Source organism: Coloeus monedula (assembly GCF_965178545.1).
Source record: "Coloeus monedula genome assembly, chromosome: Z".
Classification (NCBI taxonomy): Eukaryota; Metazoa; Chordata; class Aves; order Passeriformes; family Corvidae; genus Coloeus; species Coloeus monedula.
In genome coordinates, this window is record NC_138822.1 from 44,533,825 (window position 1) to 44,555,305 (window position 21,481).

The following is a 21,481-nucleotide window of genomic DNA, read 5'->3' on the forward strand; positions in this document are numbered from 1 at the left end:
CACCTTTACACTTTTTAAATCTGTTTTTATTCAGGAAGTGAAATTAAAACTTTTAACTATAAATACAAATGCCAAGGTATTACATGAGATATCCAGAGGCTTTATATTTTTTTTTAATTTTTCACAAATAATTCTTACGGAATTTAACATACATCTGGGAAACAAGTTGAAGTGTTGCATACAATGAAAAACAAGTTACATAGTTGTATCGTCAATTTGCCAATTTGCAATTCCTACCTCATACAAACAAAAGCTCAGGAAACAGGTATAATTTATTCAGTAATGGTAGAGCAACTGTCATTTCTAACAGTTATCTGCATTAAGCAAGCTGTCTAAAACCAGGTGAACTTTACCACTGTTTACTCAGTGACATCACAAAGTTTTAAAATATTTTATTTATATACTGTCACCAATATATATATGTATTGCAAAGAGGGCCAAACACTTGCAAAAATGTCAAGTTTTACACAACATTTGAGTGAATATTTTCACCTTTTTTTTTCCTCCCCAAACAGCAAAGCAGTCATTTTTTTCACACGATTTTTTTAATTTGTCAAAAACCCCCACATAACTCCACCTATATATCAAGGAAACTGAAGAGCAAGCTTAACAGCAACTTTAATTTATATGGGAAAAAAACCAAAACCTAGGTGCATACATTTTAGTTACGATCTTATGTAGACCTGAAGAAAAATGACCACCAAGAATAGGTTCACTAAATTTATTTAAAAATCCTAAAATGTTTCTTACAAAAAAGCATTACATTCTGCACACTGCTCTCAACAAATGTCAGGGACATGTGGCCTACCATATTCTCCCCCTTTCAAAGTAAGATACAGTGTACATAAAGCAGGGTGTTCACAACAATTACAGAAAAACAGTACAATTTACCACCAACAATGAACAAAAATAGAATTCACTCTCTCTGCCGCTTCAAAATTTCAATGTTAGTCTCGTGCGCCCTTCCCCCCCATGTATTTGTAAGGAACTAAAACATTACATCTGGTGTACAGCAAAGATTCCACTACACCTCAAATGCAGAACACCTATGAAGCAGAGGAATGTTGGCTTTTTAAACAGAAGCAGATAAAAAAAAAAAGGGGTGCAGGACTCCTTCAGTTCTTCACTAGTCTTAGAAAAACTTTCCAGAATACTGCTTCACACTATAAAAAAGAAAAAATAATCTTGCATTAGAATCCTTCAACATCTGCATACTGCTTCACACTATAAAAGAAAAAGAAAAAAGCATGTATTAGAATGATGGACCATACATCTTGCATCAACATTCATAATGACATTCATAGAGCATATTAAAATTACAAATTCCTAACACATTTAAAAGTAAATAATTTTAAATTATCAATGGGTAGTAATTATATTAGTATATTTCAGGCATAGTTAAATATTAGTAATCTAAAGCCAAACATTCCAGTTAAGACATTAAAATCTGCTATTAGCAGCCAGAATGTTAATACAGTAAATGCTATCTGTAGCTGTTAATACTTGGCAGAAAAGGCAAAGTACTGTCAGCAAGGTGTGAAATGCTGCGTAACAGCCCCAAATCGATTTCAACTTGTCCTGTAGAGGCATGGTCTGTGCCATATGGCAGACTGTGATTTGTTGTCAATTTAGTTATCTAAAAACAACAAAATCACTAGTCTTCCACACAGAACTAGGCCAACATCCACTGAAATCTTCTATATTTTCTACAGGCTCTATGTAATTTATTACAAGTAGTTTTTTTGCAGCAGTTTTCACCAGACAAAGGAGAGGACTGCTTGGTTAAGATGTCTTCCAGCAAGATTAGTTTTGAGGCTGTCTTCATTTTAATTAGAATGGAGAACAGAAGAGAATCAAGGCAGAACTACCACTGAAGAAGTTAGATTCAAATAGTTACTTAAAACCTGCCTTCTTAAAAAACTGATTCACAGAGGAGAGCAGTTTTATAATATACATGTTAATTTAAAATTGACAGTAGGGACAATATTAAGCTTTAACTTGCCTGTTCTGCAGCAAATACTGTGCATTTTGTATCTGGTCCTGTGTTCCTGTAATAGTTATTATCCGATCTTCTGAGCCTTCTAGTGGTTCATCAATTTTGATCGAAGCTCCTGATTCATGACGTATTTGTTTGATTCTCTGGCCTCCCTTTCCAATAATAGATCCTGCCAACTAGGGAAGAAAGCAAAAACATTCATTTCCTGATACACCTGTCTTTCTAAAATGTTAGACAATTACAGCAGCATTTGAGTAGTTTCCACAAATTCAGTTTTAAGTGTTGCAATGGGAGCTTATTTCTTTATAGCCTAAAAATATCCCCTGCAATATTAACTGTATAAACACAGGAGAGAGAAAACTGGGAGAACCAGCTCTCATGTGCAAAACGCCAAGTTACAAGGACCATCTCTAATTACTGAGTATTAGCCACAAATAAAATTGTTTAATGTGTCTCTGAAGACAGAAACCAAACAGTCAAACAATACACTGTTGGTGACTTAGGAACACCTGTTTTGTATTAGAAGTACTTATCAAACACTCCAAGTACTTCTGATTTACTTAAACAGTCTGAGAAATGGCTGTGACTTTCTTCTTAAGAGAAAGCATGAGTTGAAAGCAAGTCAACTTTACTTACATCTTTGGGAATCGTTACTTGTGTTGTGATGATGGGTCCACCAAGATCTCCGTATGAACCACGCCCCCCTGCGTAAGAATAATCTGATTTAAGTGTATGCATCAAGCCCTTTAGTAACTACATAATGAACTACATGCAAAGTTTCTATATGAACACTTACCATAACCAGAGCCACCCTCAAACTGTAAGAGAAAAAAAAATTGAAGTGAATAGCCATGTTTCATTAACACATTTTTGTCTTAAGCATTATACAGTTAACTTTGAGCCCACTTAATCAAACACTTCAACCTGATATAAATACAACAGTGTTGTGCCATCAAGGGCATCCTGAGGCAAAGAGAGAAGACCAGAAACAAAAGGGGTGGGTGAGAGTAGATCTCATTAACCTCTGTCCATTTGGACCAGAGGCCATCTTGTGCAGGACCACAAGTTGGATGGGATGAATCTTGTAGGTCCCATCCAGATATTCTGTGGTTCTTATCCTGCCCTGTCAAAACCTCTAAATGCCTAAAATGACAAAGGATTCAGCCATGCCAGCTTACCAAGGCAGTCTCACTATTTCAGCTTCCCAGAGACAGCTCTTGATGCTGATCTAATTGTGACCTCTGTACTAAACAAACACTAAAATTACAAGATCAAAGTAGAGCCATATTACCAATACAGCTGAAGAGAGTCTCCAGTTCCGGGACAAAAAGAATGCCCAGTCAATCACCCTACTTCATCTATACCTTTGGAAAAAAAACCCAACAAAGCTCTACAGCTTGTGTCTTGATTCAGACTATGCTACAACCTTTACATTTCTGAATAAACAAACATAACATGAGTTACTTCTGTTATATTTAAACCACCATATACCAAACGCAAATCACTGCAACGAGCACTCCTGGCCCTTTTATTTTTAGGATTTGTAAACTTGCATTTGATATCAAGTTCTCGTTTCATCTAATGTGTTTGCAGTGTGCAAGACCCCATATTTATACTTTCCTTCAGAAGCAGAGAATAAATTACATGGTTCTCTCAAATTGAACTTCTGAAGAGACTTCTGGGGTCTGTGAAAGGAGGCTGGAAGCTGCCTAAGGCTGAAACTGTCAGCAAAGCTGGTGGCATCTCAGTGATAATATTTCAGAAAAGTGTAAAAAATTACCAATGTGCACTGACTGGCAAGAGTGTAAAAGGAGGAAAAAAGGGCTCCAGGCACTGGAATGGAGATAGCCTGGCAGCTCATTGACAGAACCACACTGGAGCAGATCACTACACTTAACCCACTGAGGGATGCTATGCTGAGAGCAGGTAGATACACCCCGAAGGAAGCTGCACTTTTGTGGAGATTCCAAACAGGCACAGATGCGTGGCAGACACCTGCAGCCTCTGAGGGGACCAACCCCAAATCAGTCTGTTTCTGAAGGACTTTACCCTATGAAGGTGACTCACACTGGAACAGTCTTAAGAACTGCAGCCCACTGGAAACAGATCATTTGAGCAGTATACAAACAGCTGTATCATCCCATGGAAGGGACCCTACACTGGAGCGAGCAGGGGAACAGTGCAGGCAGGAAGGAGCAGTGACAAGTGTGATGAACTGACTTGGAACCTGCCATTCCCTATCACCCCTGCACCATTCACGGCAGAGGAAGAAGAGTAGGGAATGAAGGAGTGAAAGTTGAGTCTGTGAAGAAGTGAAAGGTGGGGTAAAGGTGCTTTTATGTTTCTTACCACGCTACTCAAAGTGGCAGTAAACCTACCCCAAGCCAACTCCGTTTTGCCTATGATGGTAATTAATAAGTGATCTGCCTGTCTTTATCATGAGCCACGGACTTTTGTTACTTTCTCCCCTCAATCTACTAAGAAAGGGGTGTGAGAGCAGCTGGGTGGTCCCCTAGCAGCCAGTCAACTTCAACCACTCACAATTACCTGCTCACAGAAGTTACATGTAACAACTTTCCCAAAAATATTCCTTACCATCTTTCCTTTTACATCAAAATGGGAGCTATTCAGATCAAAGTGTTGAGCTTATCCTCTGTCTCTAAGCAACCCATACAGGCTAACCATGTTACTAAGCAATACATATTGTAAGACAACATAATAGAGCTCACAGTGGAGTCCAAAATACAAGACAATGAAGGACTCTGCTTAAGGTTTAATTCAGAAGCTTATCACATAGTATACTGCATACACAGACATATTGCTGTTGGTATTTGCCATAGGATTCCTTTTTGGACTAATTTATTTTAAAGAAAAACAACTTTTCCTTGATCACATCTGCCTCCCCAGACTACAAAACAACAAAATTTGGTTGCAGTTGCTGTGTATATAAACTAAGAACTGACATTTCACTTTAATTAATCAAAAGTATTAATTTGGCAGCATTTTGCCATCTTGAAGACATTGCCAACACCTGATGTACTCTATGATTTCTACAATGAAGTGACTACATTGGTGAACAAGAGAAGGGCTACAGATACCATGTACCTGGACTTCTGTAAAGGCTTTGACACAGTCCCCACATCCTTCCCTCCAAATTGGAGAGGGATAGTTTCCTTGGGTAGACTGTTTATTGAACAGGGGTAGTGCATCCAGAGGGCAGTGTCAATGGCTCAGAGTTTCAATGAACATTAAGTGGTGTCTTCAGGGGTGGGCCTTCACTGGGATCAATGCTATTCAACCTCTTCATCAATTACACAAACAGATTAAGTGCACCTGCAGCAAGTTTGCAAGCTGAAGTCATACTATTGGCAGACCTGAAGGAATGGATCCCATTCAGAGGAACCTGGACAAGCTCAAGAAGTGACCCCATGGGAATCTCATTCAGTTTAACAAGACCAAGGTGCTGCACCTGAGCTGATGCAACCCCCAGTATCAGCAGAGGCTGCGGGATGGACATACGGAGAGCAGCCCTGCCAAGAAGGACTTGGGGGGGCTGGTGGATGAGAGGCTGGACACGACTCAGCAATGTGCACTTGCAGCCCAGTGTCGCCATCATGTCCTGTGCTGCATCAAAAGGTCACAGAGGGTGAGTCTGCCCCACTGGTCTACTCCTTTGAGACCCCAACGTTGAGTACTGCATCCAGCCCTGGGGCCCCCAACATTAAGGGCATGGACCTACTGGACCAAGTCCAGGGGAGGACCACAAAGATTATTAGAAGGATGTAGCACCTCTCTTGTAAGAAAGCCTGAGAGCTGGGATTGCTCAGCCTGGAGAAGAGAAGGCTTCAGGGTGACCTTATTGTGACCTTCCAGCACCAGAAGGCAGCATACAGGAAGGCTGGAGGAGTTTTCACACAGGCATGTAGAGTAAGGACAAGGGACAATGGCTTTAAATTGAAAGAGGGTTGGTTTAGTTTATGTATTCGAAAGAAATTCTTTACTTGTGAGGGTGGTGAGACACTAGCACAGGCTGCCCAGAAAAGCTGTAGGTGGCCAATTACACTAAGTGTTCAAAGCCAGGTTCAATGGAACCCTGAGCATCCTGGTCTAGGAGCTAGATGATCTTTAAGGTTACTTCCAACCAAAACAACTCTATGATTCTGTGATAACTTCCCAAAACCTATCTGATCAAATGATACATTTTCAAACAGATTGATAGGTAAATATAGTTTATTCACAAATAAAAGTGAGAAGCTACTTTAAATATTTGCTGTTTGAAATAAAATCCCACGACATTATGAAAGTAACACAAAACATAAATTGTAAATGCATGCATCTACAGTGCATCGGTTATGGAGAAAGCTACCATTTATCAAAATGAAAATAGTGTATAAAAGAGGCAAAAAGAGGTACAGAAAAACTCCTCAATTTTTACCATGATGCTGCATAATTCCACATCTCTATTAACACTACCTGCCTTCCAAGGACACACTACTAAGTCTGCCACTAAATTCGGAGTCAGAAGGATGGCTTCAGAGGTGCAAGTTACCATGGACTACACTCGAGATCTCTTAAAAAGTTCACTTTATCACTTAACTCATTCAATAAAGCAGTTTTCAAAAAACAGGCTGAAAACACTCACCAGCTCTGGTGGCTGCATGTCATCACAGGCATCCACATGACACTGCATCATCTTCCAGATGCAACGTAAGAGGAAGAAAGGAAGTCCATGTTATACAGACGCGTAGGGAACTTGGCAACCAAATACAATACACAGTGGTACAAAGAAACCTTTATACTAGGAACAAAATCTTAATTATGTGATTTAGACCACTTTAAAGACTCACTGCCTTTAAATTTTATTTCGGGGCAACTCTAAATGGGCAACTCGTGTTTTCCTCTTCTTTTTGTGGTATTAGCAGATTTTTCCTCCAAGAAGCTCAGAAAACTAATGGCAAGGCAAAACTTAGACAAGCTTTTCTTTTTTCCTTTTAGAAAACCTTTTTACATTTTTACATGTAAAAATACTTTATCAATCTTTTATTTCTGCCATCTGTTAAAAAAAAAGGTTTAGTAAGCTTGAAAGAAGTAACTGCAAGTGATTACGACAACAGCAGGTTAAGCAGGAAGGACGCTGCTTTTCATGTTCCACTATCCATATACCTCATCTAGCCAGTAAGTAGACTTAACAACCTACTGCTGCCTAACTATATCAGAAACTTAATTATGTTTTTAAAACATATGATATATGGCATTTCTTTCATTCAGAATTTTACAGTTTCAGCAATTGATGTTTATTTGTGCAAAATGAGTATCTGAAACAGGGTGTCTTAACACACATATTACTTTATGCTGCAGATTAATTTGTGGTAGTGACTACCCCATACTAGACCAGACACCAGATGACAGATGGGCTGGATAAGGCAAAGAACTTAACTTTTACATCTAATAAAAAAATCTGTATGCAGTCCTAACTGCTGTCAAATTCTTTTATTGTAAGTTTTTCTGGTTTTTAAAAGTGACCTAGGAAAGTGAAATTTTGTTACTTCCTTCCAGTATATGCATGAATACATAGCACAGTTGTCATACATTCTTCCTTTACTACTTTTTACATGCCCCTGAGAATGAGGGTGCTAAAAAATACAGAAACCTCAGGATTTTTCAGATCACAATAGCCCTTTTGGTCCACAGGATTTGATCCAAAGTAGTTACACACTAAAATATGTACTTCTATTTACAGATAAACAAGTCTGTACTTTGGAGAAAAAGCTTCAGAACAGATTATAAGTCAAATGAGCATTTTAACAGCAGTACATATTTATACTAGAACTTGAAGCCAGGCTAACAGAGAAATATCATCTTAAGTGATTTACTCTGTATGGCCAAGAGGAATTTAACTATCTTTCAAAATCAAAATGGGTTTTTCTCATATCAGCCTTTATAAGGCTGTCAAAACTGTCATATCTCTGGAATTCAGGAAAAAACACAGTTCAGCATCTAATCTTCAAGTGTTCAATCTTTCTGCCTTTAGCAAGAAAGAACTGGCAAAAAAATTGTTTCTGTACATTCAATTTTTCCAGTATTTTTCCAGATGTTCATCTTTGTTGCCTTTGTCGTACATCTATGTACGACAGAATCCATGTGAAAGAGCACTTCTGCTCTCTTAAGAGCAGCTTTTCCCATCATTAGTTCATAAGCCACAATAATATTGGTTTACTTTAGTTTAAATTTTTAGCTACAGAACAGTTTCTATTTGAAACAAAGGGTAGCACAGGAAGACTTTACCTTTGGGTATGATCAGGAAGCTGTGATATCACACTCATTGTGAAGACTTCCTTTCTGCTTACACAATTTAGGATACTAGGATCATGATGAACTAAAACTAGACATTAAATACTTTGCTGGAAAATAGTCCTCACTCTAACCAGGCTGTAGTACTTGGTCACAAAGGAACCAAAGTAATGAGTAGCTTCACTATGAAAAGGAAATAAAACTGTTTTTTTTTCCATAAAAGAAACCAAACTAGCAGAAATTACTCCACTTGCTTGTAGAAGCTCATGTCAACAAAGTGAAGGTCAACCTGACAGGCTTAACCTAAGTCAAAATGGCTTTTCTATTCTAGCTGGAGCGGAGTAAAAATAGAACAAAACCAGAACACACTACTACCCAAGAGTCATGATAAGTAAGACTGTACTCAACCAAATACCCAAAGAAGGGCAGGGTGCTCAGTTTATGTACTCCAGCACAGGCTTTATTAGCCACAAACAGAAGAACACAAAACCTAAGCTCTGAAAACATGTAAATAGATAAGGAATTTTGGAGGTGTACTTCTCCATTCTTCCAGTTTCTTAGCATGTAGAGTAGCATGGGAAACACTTTTTTTTGTAACTGTAAATACTTGTAACTGCAAATCTTTCCTTTTATTATTTCTAATAAGCACATGACATTCTTGCAGTTTGTTGTTCCAGTAACTCTTACTTCCAAGGAGGACACGTGAAGCCCATTTACATAGCCCATTTAATCGCTCTTTTTCATTTTTCTTTTTTACATTCATTTAGAAGACAAAGAAAAAGTGTCACCTGCCATCTTACAGAAGGTGCCAAACAAAGCCAGAGGAGACAAGAAGACTGCTACTATCGAGATCCACCTCTGTTGTGGTTTAAGACCAGCTGGCAACTAAGCACTACACAGCTGCTTGCTTACACCCCCCCACCCAAATCCCAGTGGAACTGGGACAACAATCAAAAGTAAAACTTATAGCTTGAAATAAGAACAGTTTAATAACTGAGAAAAAGTTAAAAAATGAAACAAACCAACCCAACAAAAAATGAAACCACTACCCCTCCCCGAAACAAGAAAAAAAAAAAAAAACCAAGGTACATGATACAACTGCTCACTACTTGCTGACCACTCCCAGACCCCATCCTCAAACCCCTATGGACCGTCCTTCTGGGTAACTGCCCTAGTTTATATACTGGGTATGATGTTCTATGGTGTGGAGTATCTCTTTGGCCACTTCAGGTCACCTGTACTCAGTATGATCCCTCCCAGCTTCTTTTGTGTACCTACTCACTGTCAGAGCATGAGACACTGAGTAAGTCCTTGACTAAGGATAAATACTACATAGGAACAAAAACATCAGCATGTTATCAATGTTACTGTCATACTGAATTCAAAACACAGCACTGGACCAGCTACTGAGAATAAAGTAACTATCTCAGCTGAAACCAGGACAACCTCCTGGATTTTCTTCTGAGGAAAGAGGAATCTTTTCTCAGAACAGCAGATTGCTGCTGGGGCACAACAGCTTAGAAAGCAACGTAGGCGGCTATCCGTATCCTTTGTTTTAAGCTTACACACACTATGAGATTTCTATCTCCCTCCCAGAAAGAACTGATTTAGGATCCAACTTAGCAGTGGTTCTACTTCCAAAACATTCAGAATTACAATAGATTTTCTTCAGAGAAACCAGAAAATATACAAGAATTGATTGAGAAGACCTATCACCTTCCATCAACTAGAGCTCTTCTCAGATACTGTTCCATAATCTGTATTACTGTATCTATGCTCATGTTTTCCAAAGTTTAGTGTTAAGAATGCTTGTGTAACTCATCAGAGAATTTTGTTCTGACATGCTTTCTCTATCTGAAAAATCTACCAATTGCTATTTCTGTCATCCCAATTTAAAACATCTGGAAGATTGCCAGTGCAAGAAAACCTACAGGGCTAAGCACAGTCAAATTCTCTCAATTGTTTTTGATCACAGGGAGGAAAGAAAGAAAACAGAGTACCATTTACACCTCAAATATTCATCCACAGGAGGACCACTTGTATGGACAAAATATTTTGGTTTTACTATCAGAACCATGTATGTCCCACATGAATGTGCATGTGTTCAGCAGCAGGAGGGTCAGCATGCTAATTGCACTTAGGGAACATAACAGGGCAAATTTTAGACTCATACCATGCCATCGTAACGGTCTCCTGGTCTGCCCCTTCGGTCATAGGACATCAGATCTCTGAAACAAAAAAGGCAGCAGCATGTTAGCTGTGTGATGTGCTAGCTTGTTTATTCTAAATTTTCACATTCATGATTCATATGTAACATAATAGCAAACTACTCAACCCCAGTGCTCAATATCAGAAGTTCCAGAACTACTATAGTCCTGGCAACTTACTACAGCACAGCAGGTAATTAAATTTCAGTTAATTTCAAAACTACCCTTGTCCAATACAGGCTCAATCCTGCATAATCACTACCAACAAGGAAACGTGGAAAAATCATTGAAAGTATGAATATGACTCAGATATACGTGAGTTTTTGTATAATGCATTTATGCAACAACTCACCCGCCACGAGGAGGTGGTGGAGGAGGAAGAGGAAGATTACGAGCTCTGCTGCCACCCCTACCACCACGACCTGGTGGAGGCGGTGGAGGTCCTCTGCGAGGGCTCATATCATCATAATCTCTTCTTGAAGGAGGCATAGGTCGTCCGCCACGACCAGGGGGCATTCGATCAAAACCCCCTCTTCCACGCATCGGAAAGCCCACTGGCCGTCCCCTTCTATCATCAAACATCATTGTGAAGCCACCATAGTCGTATGTTTCATCATAGAAATTGGGATCGTAAGGCTGGGCCCGTCCTTTAATTGGAGACTAATACAAACAAACAAAACAATTCCCCAAGTCAATTAGTTCTATTACAACTGGCATATTTAATTAAACTAAGACATTTATGTATTTGGAACATGCTCTTGATTTCACAATGCTGCCAAGAAAGGAGATGTTGATGTGTTTCCTGTGAACTTAACTATGACAGCAAAACTACTTATATGTGGCAGATAAATTTTGCTTTCCTTACTTTGAGAATTCTGCAAAAATCAGAATTTTTCCATTCTGATGACACGCAAAGCATAAATAATGGCCCACTAGTACGAGAAATTGCCTTCCTCCCTCATAAGGTGTACCCCAATTCTAACAACAGAAATAGTTCCCAAGGTTTGTAACTGTCCATCACTTTACTGTCAGGAAAGTAGGAGGCACTGAATTTAAACTAGAAACTGTAAGACATCATTTTTCATCCAACTAATGTCTAAAACATTCATGAATGCCAATGAATGAATAAAATAAATTTAATAAACATTACCTCAGAGATAAGATCCAAGATAATCTTGATGCACTCAACAACCCTATCAGGTTTTCCACCAATAAGCACCACTCTATCAGTTGAATGAGGACAACACTCTTGAAAGAGCTTAATGGTGGTCTGAGTGTTCTGCAAAAGAAAAAAAAAAGTTCAAGATTATCAAATATATTTTAAAAAACTTTATAAAACCATTAAAGCATTTTAAAAAAATTCAAAAGACAATTAAGTTCCCACCCACTTAAACCTGCATGCTTGCTCCTGAGTTATCACATGAAATTTGAAGATGACATTTTTAAAATATCTTGTTGACATAAGTTTTGCATGAAAAGAAGTTCAATTTTCTCATATTTCAATTATGACTCATCCACAACACATCACTTAATTAAGTAACAGAAAAAGGACCATGTAACCATTGTGAGCTTACAGGCTGTATTAGCCTTTCATATTAATAGCTCTGGATGGTAAGAAACCAATGTTGCTAGGATTATGTCTAGTTACCTTGCCTTTCTTAATCCATGCAAACAGGTATTGTCTTATACCTGAACCTGAAATTGCCTTCAACACAACACCAAGAAACTCACCCACGTATTCTCAGCTCATAGGGACCATTAAGTTTTTAAAATCTTAATCTTTCACTTAAAAAAACCAATGGTCTTCCGGGAGTTAGAATTAAAAAATACAAAACTAAACATCAAGTCCTTTTACAGTACATCTGCTGTGGAGATGCTTTCATTCGAGACTGTTCTGCATGTCCAACTACACAAATAATTCTATACTATGCAGCAGTTTATTAAAAACTCTACCACAAAAAATGTTTAACCAAGTCCTGGCTCTGCCACCAATATTACTTGTGAGGGTCTGCAAGAAAGTTGCAACTCCCAGTGCCATGTCAGAACTTCAAAAGCATGTATGCAGAATGTTCAGAAGGAATTACTGCACAGGAGATTCTTATATATGCCCCTTGTGAACAGAAAACATTGTCTACTGAACAAAATCGAATCTCAGAATAACAGAAAGCAAGTACCTCTCTGAGTTCTTTAATTTTGGCACCCTTGACACCAATAATTCCTCCTGCCAAACTCTGATGAATAAGAAGCCGAAGTTCGCAGTCGAAGTCACTGCCTTTGTAGTGTTGATACTGCAAATAAGATGCATATAGGGAAAAAAAATAAAGATTAATCACAAAAATTCAAAATATTTGCAGTTCTAAGATTTTTCTTCAAACACAATGGTATGATTTAATTTATTGCTGAGTTGTAATCCTGTATTTCTTCTGATACAATCACAATTTAAACACCTCACCTCAAGGTGAAGTATCAGTTTTCCCTATTTTTCATATTACTTTATTATTACACTGCACCACTTGCTACAAAGATTTAAGAAGGTATCAAACAGTGCAACACTTACTATCTGGAAAGGAGGAATGCTGTTCAAAATGTTAATTTAATAAACAATGACAAGACTCTTCCCTCTACCCAAAAAATGCCAACATGTAGCGTGACAGCCATAACCCTTCTTTGAAAGGTTTTTGGCATTTTTTACTTTTCCAATTTCCTGTATTTTAAAAGTAGTAAATATTCTAGAACCACCTCATTCAAAAGCTAGTATTTTCATTCTAAGCAGAAAAAAATTTAAAGATAAATACCTCTTCTAAAGTAGGAATAATCTTCTTCAAGATTTCTCCAATTGTCTCTATATCTGCACTTATACTCAAGATGCTGTTGGAAGCCACGATGCCAGACAATATGGAGAAGGTAGAAAAGAAAAAGCGGAAGTAAATTTTTTCTATCATCACACACAAAATGTTAACAAGATTTACTATGAAGAAGAGTTTACACTTAATATTCCCCACTTAAAGTAAACCTGTTTGCTCAATTTACAACACATGCATCTTTGTTTATGCCCAGTATATATGCATGAGAAATTTAAGATTAGGTAGGTCTTGCAGAGAGAGAAAGACAGAATGGGCTTTTGGAAGGGCTCAGATTAAGTGGGCAAGAAACTGACGCAGAACTGAAAAGTAGAAGTGAATATTCATGTTCCCCGCCACCACTAATTAGGATACCCTCGCTATTACATTCGTAGAACTGGCACACCTTCTCATATTAAAAGTGAGGATATGCAAGTGGTGAACGTTGTATCTGGAATAAGGTTATGAACTCAGATTACTAATGGGCTCTCCAATAAAACAAATACAAATGCAAGACAAAAAAAGACGAAACAAATGAGAAGTGAAGGAAAGCGAACCGGAATTAGCATTTCATCAGAAATAATTATGAACAGGCAATGTTGAGGGGAGCAAGGTGGGCCACAAAGACAGAGCGAGAGACTATTTTGAACCAATTTGATTTACAATGCAGCAAATATGCAACACTTGAAGCTGTGCTCCTTCCATTGAAATAAAATTAGTGGATTGTTTGGGTGGGCAACTCACGTAAAAGTTCAGTGACAAAAGGACTTAATGGGGAAAATAAGACAGAAAACTTGAAAAAAAACAATACACCGTCTATAAGGGGATACTATTTAATTATATCAAAGGCAGGTAATAAAATACATTTCTCTCTTTCTATTCAGGCAGTGAGGCATAAACTGTTGGGACATACCGCTCGGGGCCACTGCTGTCTGGGACTGAAACACTGGCATTGTACTGCATTGGTCATTGGCGTTCGTGGATGTTGGCATTGGGCATGGGTATTCAATCGGAAGTTGTCAAGTATGGTACCCGTTTGGCAACGAGCACATTTTTGGGCATAGCCAACCAGGGTTTTCACATGGGCGTTCAGGGGCGGATGGGCCAACGTCATGGTGGGCAACGCAGGGGCAAGTCGATCCAGTACATGGGCAACGGAGATATATGGCCAAAAAAACAAGGAGAGGGAAAAGGGGGAAAAGCAATAAATTTTAATTTAATACAAACTATACTCATTACTCTCAATTATGAAACAAGCTTAAGTTGTTCTGAAGACTAACACAATAACGGATTGCTACACCGACTGTGGCCTAACAGTATGGACTTTAAAAATGAGTCACTTGATCTGACTACTTTTTACTTTTAACAAATGATGCTTCAGTAGCAGGCTGGCTCATGAGGGTAGACACAAAACCTGTCAAGACTGATAGTACTAGAACCGTGGGCAAATTGGGAAAGTTCGTGTTCCAGACCAATCTAAATTATCTGGATTTAGGTGACGTACCGATTTACTCAAAAAACCAAATGAAAAGGAAAACCAACCAAAAAAAACTTGGTAAAAAAAAACCCTAAAAAAAAAAAAAAGGAACAACTAGCTGCCAAAGTTAGTGAGCATATGTATGGTTCCTGACCATTTCAACTAAAATCTCAACTATAGCTGCGGTAGTTTATGAACTTAGCTGGAACTGATTTGTAATGATATATTGTCAAATCTTGTGCTGAACAGAGTCTTGATCGGAAAAAACGCTGAAATTGTAGCTGATGTTAAGTACAGGAGTGTAAACAAATGGAATTTAAGAAGCGTTGCCAGGTTTTATAAATACACAATGTTAACGCTAAGCGTGTGTCTAATCACCAGAGTCGACCCCCTGTAAAACGTGAATGGGCATTAAGTCGTGACCACTTAAAAATGCTTCCAACAGAATGGAATGTTCTTTCAGTGTTTCATACCTACATTTAAAGCAAGAAACCTTAACATTAATGCTTCTGTGCTTCATGTGCAAGCTGTTAGGGAACAGATGGATGATTTAGTTTTTCTTTTTTAAAGAAAGTTAAAGAATTCCTCTAATCACTGGGTTAAGCCAGCCACCTGCAAGGGCTTCAGCAGTACTATAATTGATTCACACCTATGGGGAATGGTACTATTAAGGGGTTTAAGCTTTGTCAATATTTTTAATTAGCATGGTAACTCGCTTGAAGTGTGTAATTTGGCAGAATCCTATAAAAAGTGAAGGGATTTAATATAAACCTCTCCTCCCCATGCATCAAGCTGGGTTTTAATTAAAATAGAAATTGAAGAACTAAGTTATCTACTCTGACAATCAATACAAATGGCTTGTAACTTGGATGTCTATAGAGTTGAATTGCTCCCATTTCTAGAAATGCACGCAATCAAGTTTTCGATGTAGTGCTCTGAAAGAAGTGGTGTTAAATTAGTTCAAACTCATATATACTCACGTCTGTACGAAGTGCTTTAATGTTTTTGCCACCTTTTCCAATCACTGCTCCAGCATTCTGGAAAATAGTTTTAGAAGTTATGTTATGACAACACCGCACAGACTAAGTTTTTGAACTCAAGACTAACAGCAGTAGATCTATTTTTGCTGGCCCAAGAGGTGGGGGCAGGCACTTCTTTGGAAAGGTTCAAATCAAATTGAAACCAACTAAAATTTTGTCCACATTAAAAAAAAATTACTAAAAGCTCTTACTACCACTGAACACAGGAGAAAGGTAACTCAGCATTGCCACTAATATTTCAATTCCAAACAGAAGTTTCCAGGCAATTCTGCCCATATTGAACTCCTCAAGACTAGATCTATTAAAAAAACCCCATACTAAATTAATATAATGTAGGTCGATTATTTCCTCAATTTCTCAGATCAGATTTTTTTCCCCCTTATATATACTATATATATTTTTCCCCCTTATACTGCATACTTATGCATTATGCAGTATGTTTACAGATGCCACTTTTGTACTCCAAACATTTGATAATTTCAAGTGCTAATATTGTTTTGCACCTCTGTAAAGTAACTAATTTTGCAGAGCAATATAAACTGACAAAGGTTGAAATGAATGTTAACAGCCACCAATTTACTTCAAGCCACCCACATCAACAGGAATAAACTGACAAATAGTAAAAAACAGTAATTGCAAAACTACATTTTTACCAGGTTCTTTCAAGGATTGCATGGAAAGTATTGCTTTTATAACACACATCATACATTATGCTAGCAGCACGCAAAACATTTCATGGTACTCCATGTAACTTGACGGTTGGTCAGAAATACCACACAGAGTTAAGGCAACATTCTTTCACACCAATACAAAAGATAGATACTTCAGAAAGTATAAATAACCTGTAGCAACTGGAAACACCAGAGGAAATTCATATATAGCAAGTTTAACTATTTACATTTGTCAACAAAATCACTGCAATCCCTGAAGCACTACTCCTACACTTCCCCCTGTTAATACAGTTGAACAAGTTTAGTAGATCTATTTGGGAGAGTTACTAAAATCCTAAGTTCTCCTCTCACATATTTAAGATCACTACTTTATAACCCTCTATAAACTAATTCTTTTCCAAAGACTCAGATACAGCCATTCCCCTCAAAATAGCTACCTTCCACTCAGATGTAAAAATAGCTTAGAATCTTTATTGCTCTACTTCTCAGCAAGTGTATCTTCTAAAAAAACCCTGTATTGATCCATAGGGTTCTACCCTTTTAAGAGAACCCCAGGGACAATTCCATTGCAATATACCTGCAACTACCATTCTTACATACTGAAAATTATTCTAGTAAGTTATCTCATTTAAAAAAAAGCACAATCTCTCCACACTTATATCCCAACATACACTTTGTCACCACCATCTTGAACAATGCTACACACAAACCCAGTAAAAATGAAAAAGCATACTTTGCTCTGAAGCAAGATGCGCAATTCAACCATCTCATCAGTATTCCGAGATCTTTTGAAGGCCTGCTCTTCCTCCATATCTTCTGCAGGACGTTTGCCTGTAGAGAGGTCCATAGGGGGGAAACATAAACATTTATTTAACTTTCGAAGTCAAAATAAAATGGAACATGTGCCAAATTTATGCTCTGTACTATTAATACATTCTTTCCTATTAGCACAAAACTAATTACAGAAGTCAATTCTGAGCACCTACTGCACAGAAACAAGTCTTCACTTCAACAGCTTTCTTACAGACTAACAACTGAAAATGCATTTAAAAATCTATGAACTGTGGCTTAAATGAGAATGTTGCACCCAGACAGTAAGAAATTCATGACACTGTCTAAAGGAGTGCAGCATCACCCACTTAGTATTTATTTATAATTTACAATTGGGGAAAACCTTTCAAGCATAAAGCTCAAATGCAGTTTGTCCAACACTGAAATATTGGTGGAATAATAGTAAAGTAGCACTTCAGATGCTGTTTAGGAAAAATTGGCACGAATCAACAACAGTAATGCCCTAACTTCCCTGGTAATTATTCCCAAGAAATTTTGCATGAAGCTCTTTAGCAATATTTCACATAGTCGTACTCCTGCATGTAACAGCTACAATGAACAAAATGAAATTAACATATATGCCCTATAACATTCATACACATTCACATTCTCCATACAGTTATTTTTCAGCATTTAGTCACAACTTTCAGTTCTCATACCTAAAAGATGCTAACAGAAAGATTGTGTTTATACATCAAAAGCATGTGTAATGACACACTAATTAAAACTGATATTTAATGCAGAACACAAAATTATTGCTGATGCAAACATATGGTAAAGTTAAATAATCACAAAATTCTTTGAAATACTGAAATTTTTAAGAGGCTCTTTCTAAAAAAGGAATAGTCCTTTAAAAAATTTACCATTTGTCTCTGTGTTGGTAAAGGTCTCCTCCTGTTGTTCAGTCTCCATTGCCTTTTTTTCTTATGTGGACAAGCAAAACCTGTTGAAAAATAAAGACAGTACATTTTTCTGTCAAAAGACAAACTGTAAATCATGCTAAAGTGAAAAAAATAACAAAAATAAATGCCTGCTGCTAGAACTTACCACTATTATATATCCTTGAGACAAAAACTCAAGTATTCTGGGCGGGATCAAAATCCAACAGCCTATTGCTTCAAGAGCCTATAAAAACAGCATATATCAGATGTGAGTCTCCCCAGATAACAGCTCTGATTCTCACTACAGCCAGAAACCAAAGGTTTGACCTAACCTATTGCTGTGAATTTTTTCTTTATAAAAGGAAAAAGCATAGCCAAGCCAAGAGAAGATAAAGGTCAAATCTGTTCACTTACATAACACTCTTAATGTCTGAGTTACAGTTTTTGGGGACACATTAGTTTTAAGTAACTACATAATCTCAGCATTATATGGTATGTGCCTTGGTTTCACTTTTTAAAGGACACTACACCAGAACCTAGTCCTGCTGTCTAGGTCAACACAAACTTAATAAAAAGTCCTGCTAGGGTACTTGTCAGCATTTGTTCTATAAATTCTCTATCAACGTACTAGCAGGCATCTGAACATGCCTTCCTCCCAACTACAATTGATGAATAAAATAAAAATTACAACTTCCAGCTACTCTAAAATAACCTCTTTTTAAAAATACCACCCTCTGTGGTTACATATAATCCACTGCATGCACACACACCCAATACCTCCAAAAGCAGCTGAACTTCAGTACCATTTTCTGAAACAGATTGCAACCTGATTTTAGCTACTAAGTCACATTAGCGGGAAGTGCTAACAAAAGAAACAATTTTGCAACTTACTATCATTAAAAATGTGATTTACAAACACGGCCAAACAATCACGTTATTTCCCCTTGCACTGCATTAATTTCCATTGCCTCAACGAATAGAAGGCACTCATGGGTATCCACAACCGGGGGAGGCGGATGGGGCAGAAGTGGATTCCAACTTATTAAACGCACTCTCAGCTATGTAACTGTCCTGCTTCTACCGGCTAAGAGCAGGGACTGCCTTCCAAGCACAAGCTGGTATTTCCAGGCACTTGAAGTGGGCTAGCAGGCATGCACAAGCTCAGTAACAGCGGGATCTCAGGCAGACATTGCCAAAATTGCAATATAATGCGGATGGTCAGTAAGGAAAAACCAGACACAGTGTAGTAGCCTTTTCAGACCCCGGGTAATCTATTTCCAACTATCCCAAGAACTTTAGGGCAGCGGGGAGCGAACTGTTACCAGTTACAATTCACGGCTTAGTCTCCCCTAGTCAAACCTCCCCCATACGTCATGTGTTCTCAGTAACCTCGCTCAGCTAGGTAAATCGAGGACATTCACATTACTAATGTCAGGAAAATCCACAAATGCCAGGGGTTTATGTCCAAAAAGGAGACAGAAGAGTCCTTCAACTTTATTCGAATAAAGGGAGAGAGTCCACTGGGGCACACGCCAAAGGGGTTCGCTCTCTCTCGGTTTCGGAGGGCGCAGCCTCCTTCTATCCTAAACTCCCGGCCGCATGTTGCCCTTTTCCTTTCCCCACTGACTGAGGTACAGCGTTCCCGAAACGCCTTCCACATATTCTCCCCTTGAACCTCCTATTCTACCCCAAAGTTCTGTCTTCTGCAGACCCTTGTCTGTTTCAGGAGCCAAGCTGTGTTGGCTCTGCCATAAACCTACTGCCCAAAGTCACTAGAGACATCAAGGTCCATTTCAAAGACGTTAACACCCATACCTTCACCCACCAAATTGTTTGTAAATACATTAGCTTTCCTCTCGCTAATAAAGTCAGGTTTCTTATGAACACCGAAGGGCTAAACCGGACGCGAGAGGCGGGACCGCCGACCAGAGCTACGAGCTGAGGAACGCCGGAGCGCCTCCAGGGCGCAGCGACACTTGTCGCCTGCCTCTCCCTCCCCCTCCCTCCCCGCGTCTCCAGCCGCCCGCCCAGCGACGCGGGGACAGGGGCGAGAGCGGCGGCGCAGCGGAAACCCCACGCAGCGACAGAAATGGCGCCCTCCGAAATGGCGCCCGCCCGCCCGCTGCGAGGCGGAGCCGGGAGCGGAAGGGCCGCCGCCACCACCACGCGGCCGCAGGGAGTGTTACCCGGCTCTGCCCGGGCGGACAAAAGGAGGCGCCCGGCGGCTCGAAGCCCGTCGCAGCGGGCAGAGCAGGGCAGCCCCAGCACCACGGGCACTCCGCCCGACCCCGAAAGCGGCGCGGCCGAGATGCGGAGCGTCCGCTCCCCCATCGGGCTCTGCAGCTGCTTCCGCGCAGGCCGCGGCCCGGAGCGTCCTCCCTGCGCCCGCCATAATCCTCAAGAACAGCTCGCCCCGGGCAGTTACCACGGGCGGGCGCCGGAAGGCGGCGGCGGCCGCCGCGTCCCCGCCCTTGGAGCGCACCCGCTGGCGCTGCGGAACCCGCGCTGTTCCTGTGGGACAACGGGGACAGTGGCCGTGTGAGGGCCCTCAACAGCCGAGGCGGCGACACATTGGTGTCCTCCACGCAGCGCTCTCCCCGTCCCACCGCCAACGCCTCGGGACCCCACGGAAGCCTTGGGGCCACGGCAGCCCTTGGCGGTTAAGGCCCCACGACAGGAGACACAGGCCCTTTCGCACCGCTGTGTCACTCAGCGTCGCCGAGCGGGGTACGGAGGCGGCTCTGCCGGCCCAGGCCAGGCTTGGACCGTCCTGTGCCCTTCTCCCGCCCCCATCCCCGCCCCGCCGACCCCGGCCTCGCGGCGCCGCGGGCTGCGCGTACCTGAGCCCGCCGCCGGGCCCGCCGCGCACGGGAGAGAAAGGGGAGCAGCCCCGGCCTCCGCCGCGCACATCCACCAGCGCCACCCGCGATTGGTCCCACCACCGCCCCCCGCCCGGCGCCGCCGCCGCTTCGTTGGGTGAGGCCGCTGCCCATCAGCACAGGAGGCGGCGCCACAATCCGCACCGCCCTCCGTGAGGGAAGGGACGAGATGGGGCCGCAGAAAGGGTGGCGTCGTAAGACCCGCGCCGCGGCCGGCCGGCCTTTCCTACCTGGGCGGCGAGAGCCGCGCTGCGAGCGGCGCGGGCAGCGGAGAGGCGCCCCAGGAAAGCGGGAGCGGCTGCGGCCGGGAGGCGAGAAAATGGCGGCCGCTAAAACCCCGCCTTGTGCGCGCAGCCCGGCGCCGGCTG

The 21,481-nt window shown here is 40.5% G+C and overlaps 1 protein-coding gene across 5 annotated transcripts; it reads right to left on the bottom strand.

Annotated features, from left to right (window-relative positions):
* Positions 1-11: 11 nt before the first annotated feature.
* On the bottom strand, positions 12-21,472 carry HNRNPK (heterogeneous nuclear ribonucleoprotein K). Of its 5 annotated transcripts, none has more exons than XM_082301424.1 (16): positions 21,344-21,472; positions 18,401-18,478; positions 18,217-18,296; positions 17,256-17,365; positions 15,792-15,848; positions 14,248-14,291; positions 13,290-13,362; positions 12,669-12,782; positions 11,645-11,773; positions 10,847-11,154; positions 10,461-10,515; positions 6,639-6,689; positions 2,793-2,814; positions 2,633-2,715; positions 2,003-2,172; positions 12-1,224 (listed from the first exon to the last, which is right to left on the bottom strand). In XM_082301424.1, the coding sequence occupies exons 3-16, from the start codon at positions 18,263-18,265 to the stop codon at positions 1,191-1,193; spliced, it is 1,299 nt and encodes a 432-aa protein (XP_082157550.1). In that variant the 5' UTR covers positions 18,266-18,296; positions 18,401-18,478; positions 21,344-21,472; the 3' UTR covers positions 12-1,190. The 5 variants fall into 5 exon arrangements, with proteins under 5 accessions (XP_082157550.1, XP_082157553.1, XP_082157552.1 ...); XM_082301427.1 differs by lacking the exon at positions 21,344-21,472 and adding an exon at positions 21,075-21,170 and having other exon boundaries at positions 12-1,163; positions 17,256-17,353; XM_082301426.1 differs by lacking the exon at positions 21,344-21,472 and adding an exon at positions 21,075-21,170 and having other exon boundaries at positions 17,256-17,353.
* Positions 21,473-21,481: the final 9 nt, after the last annotated feature.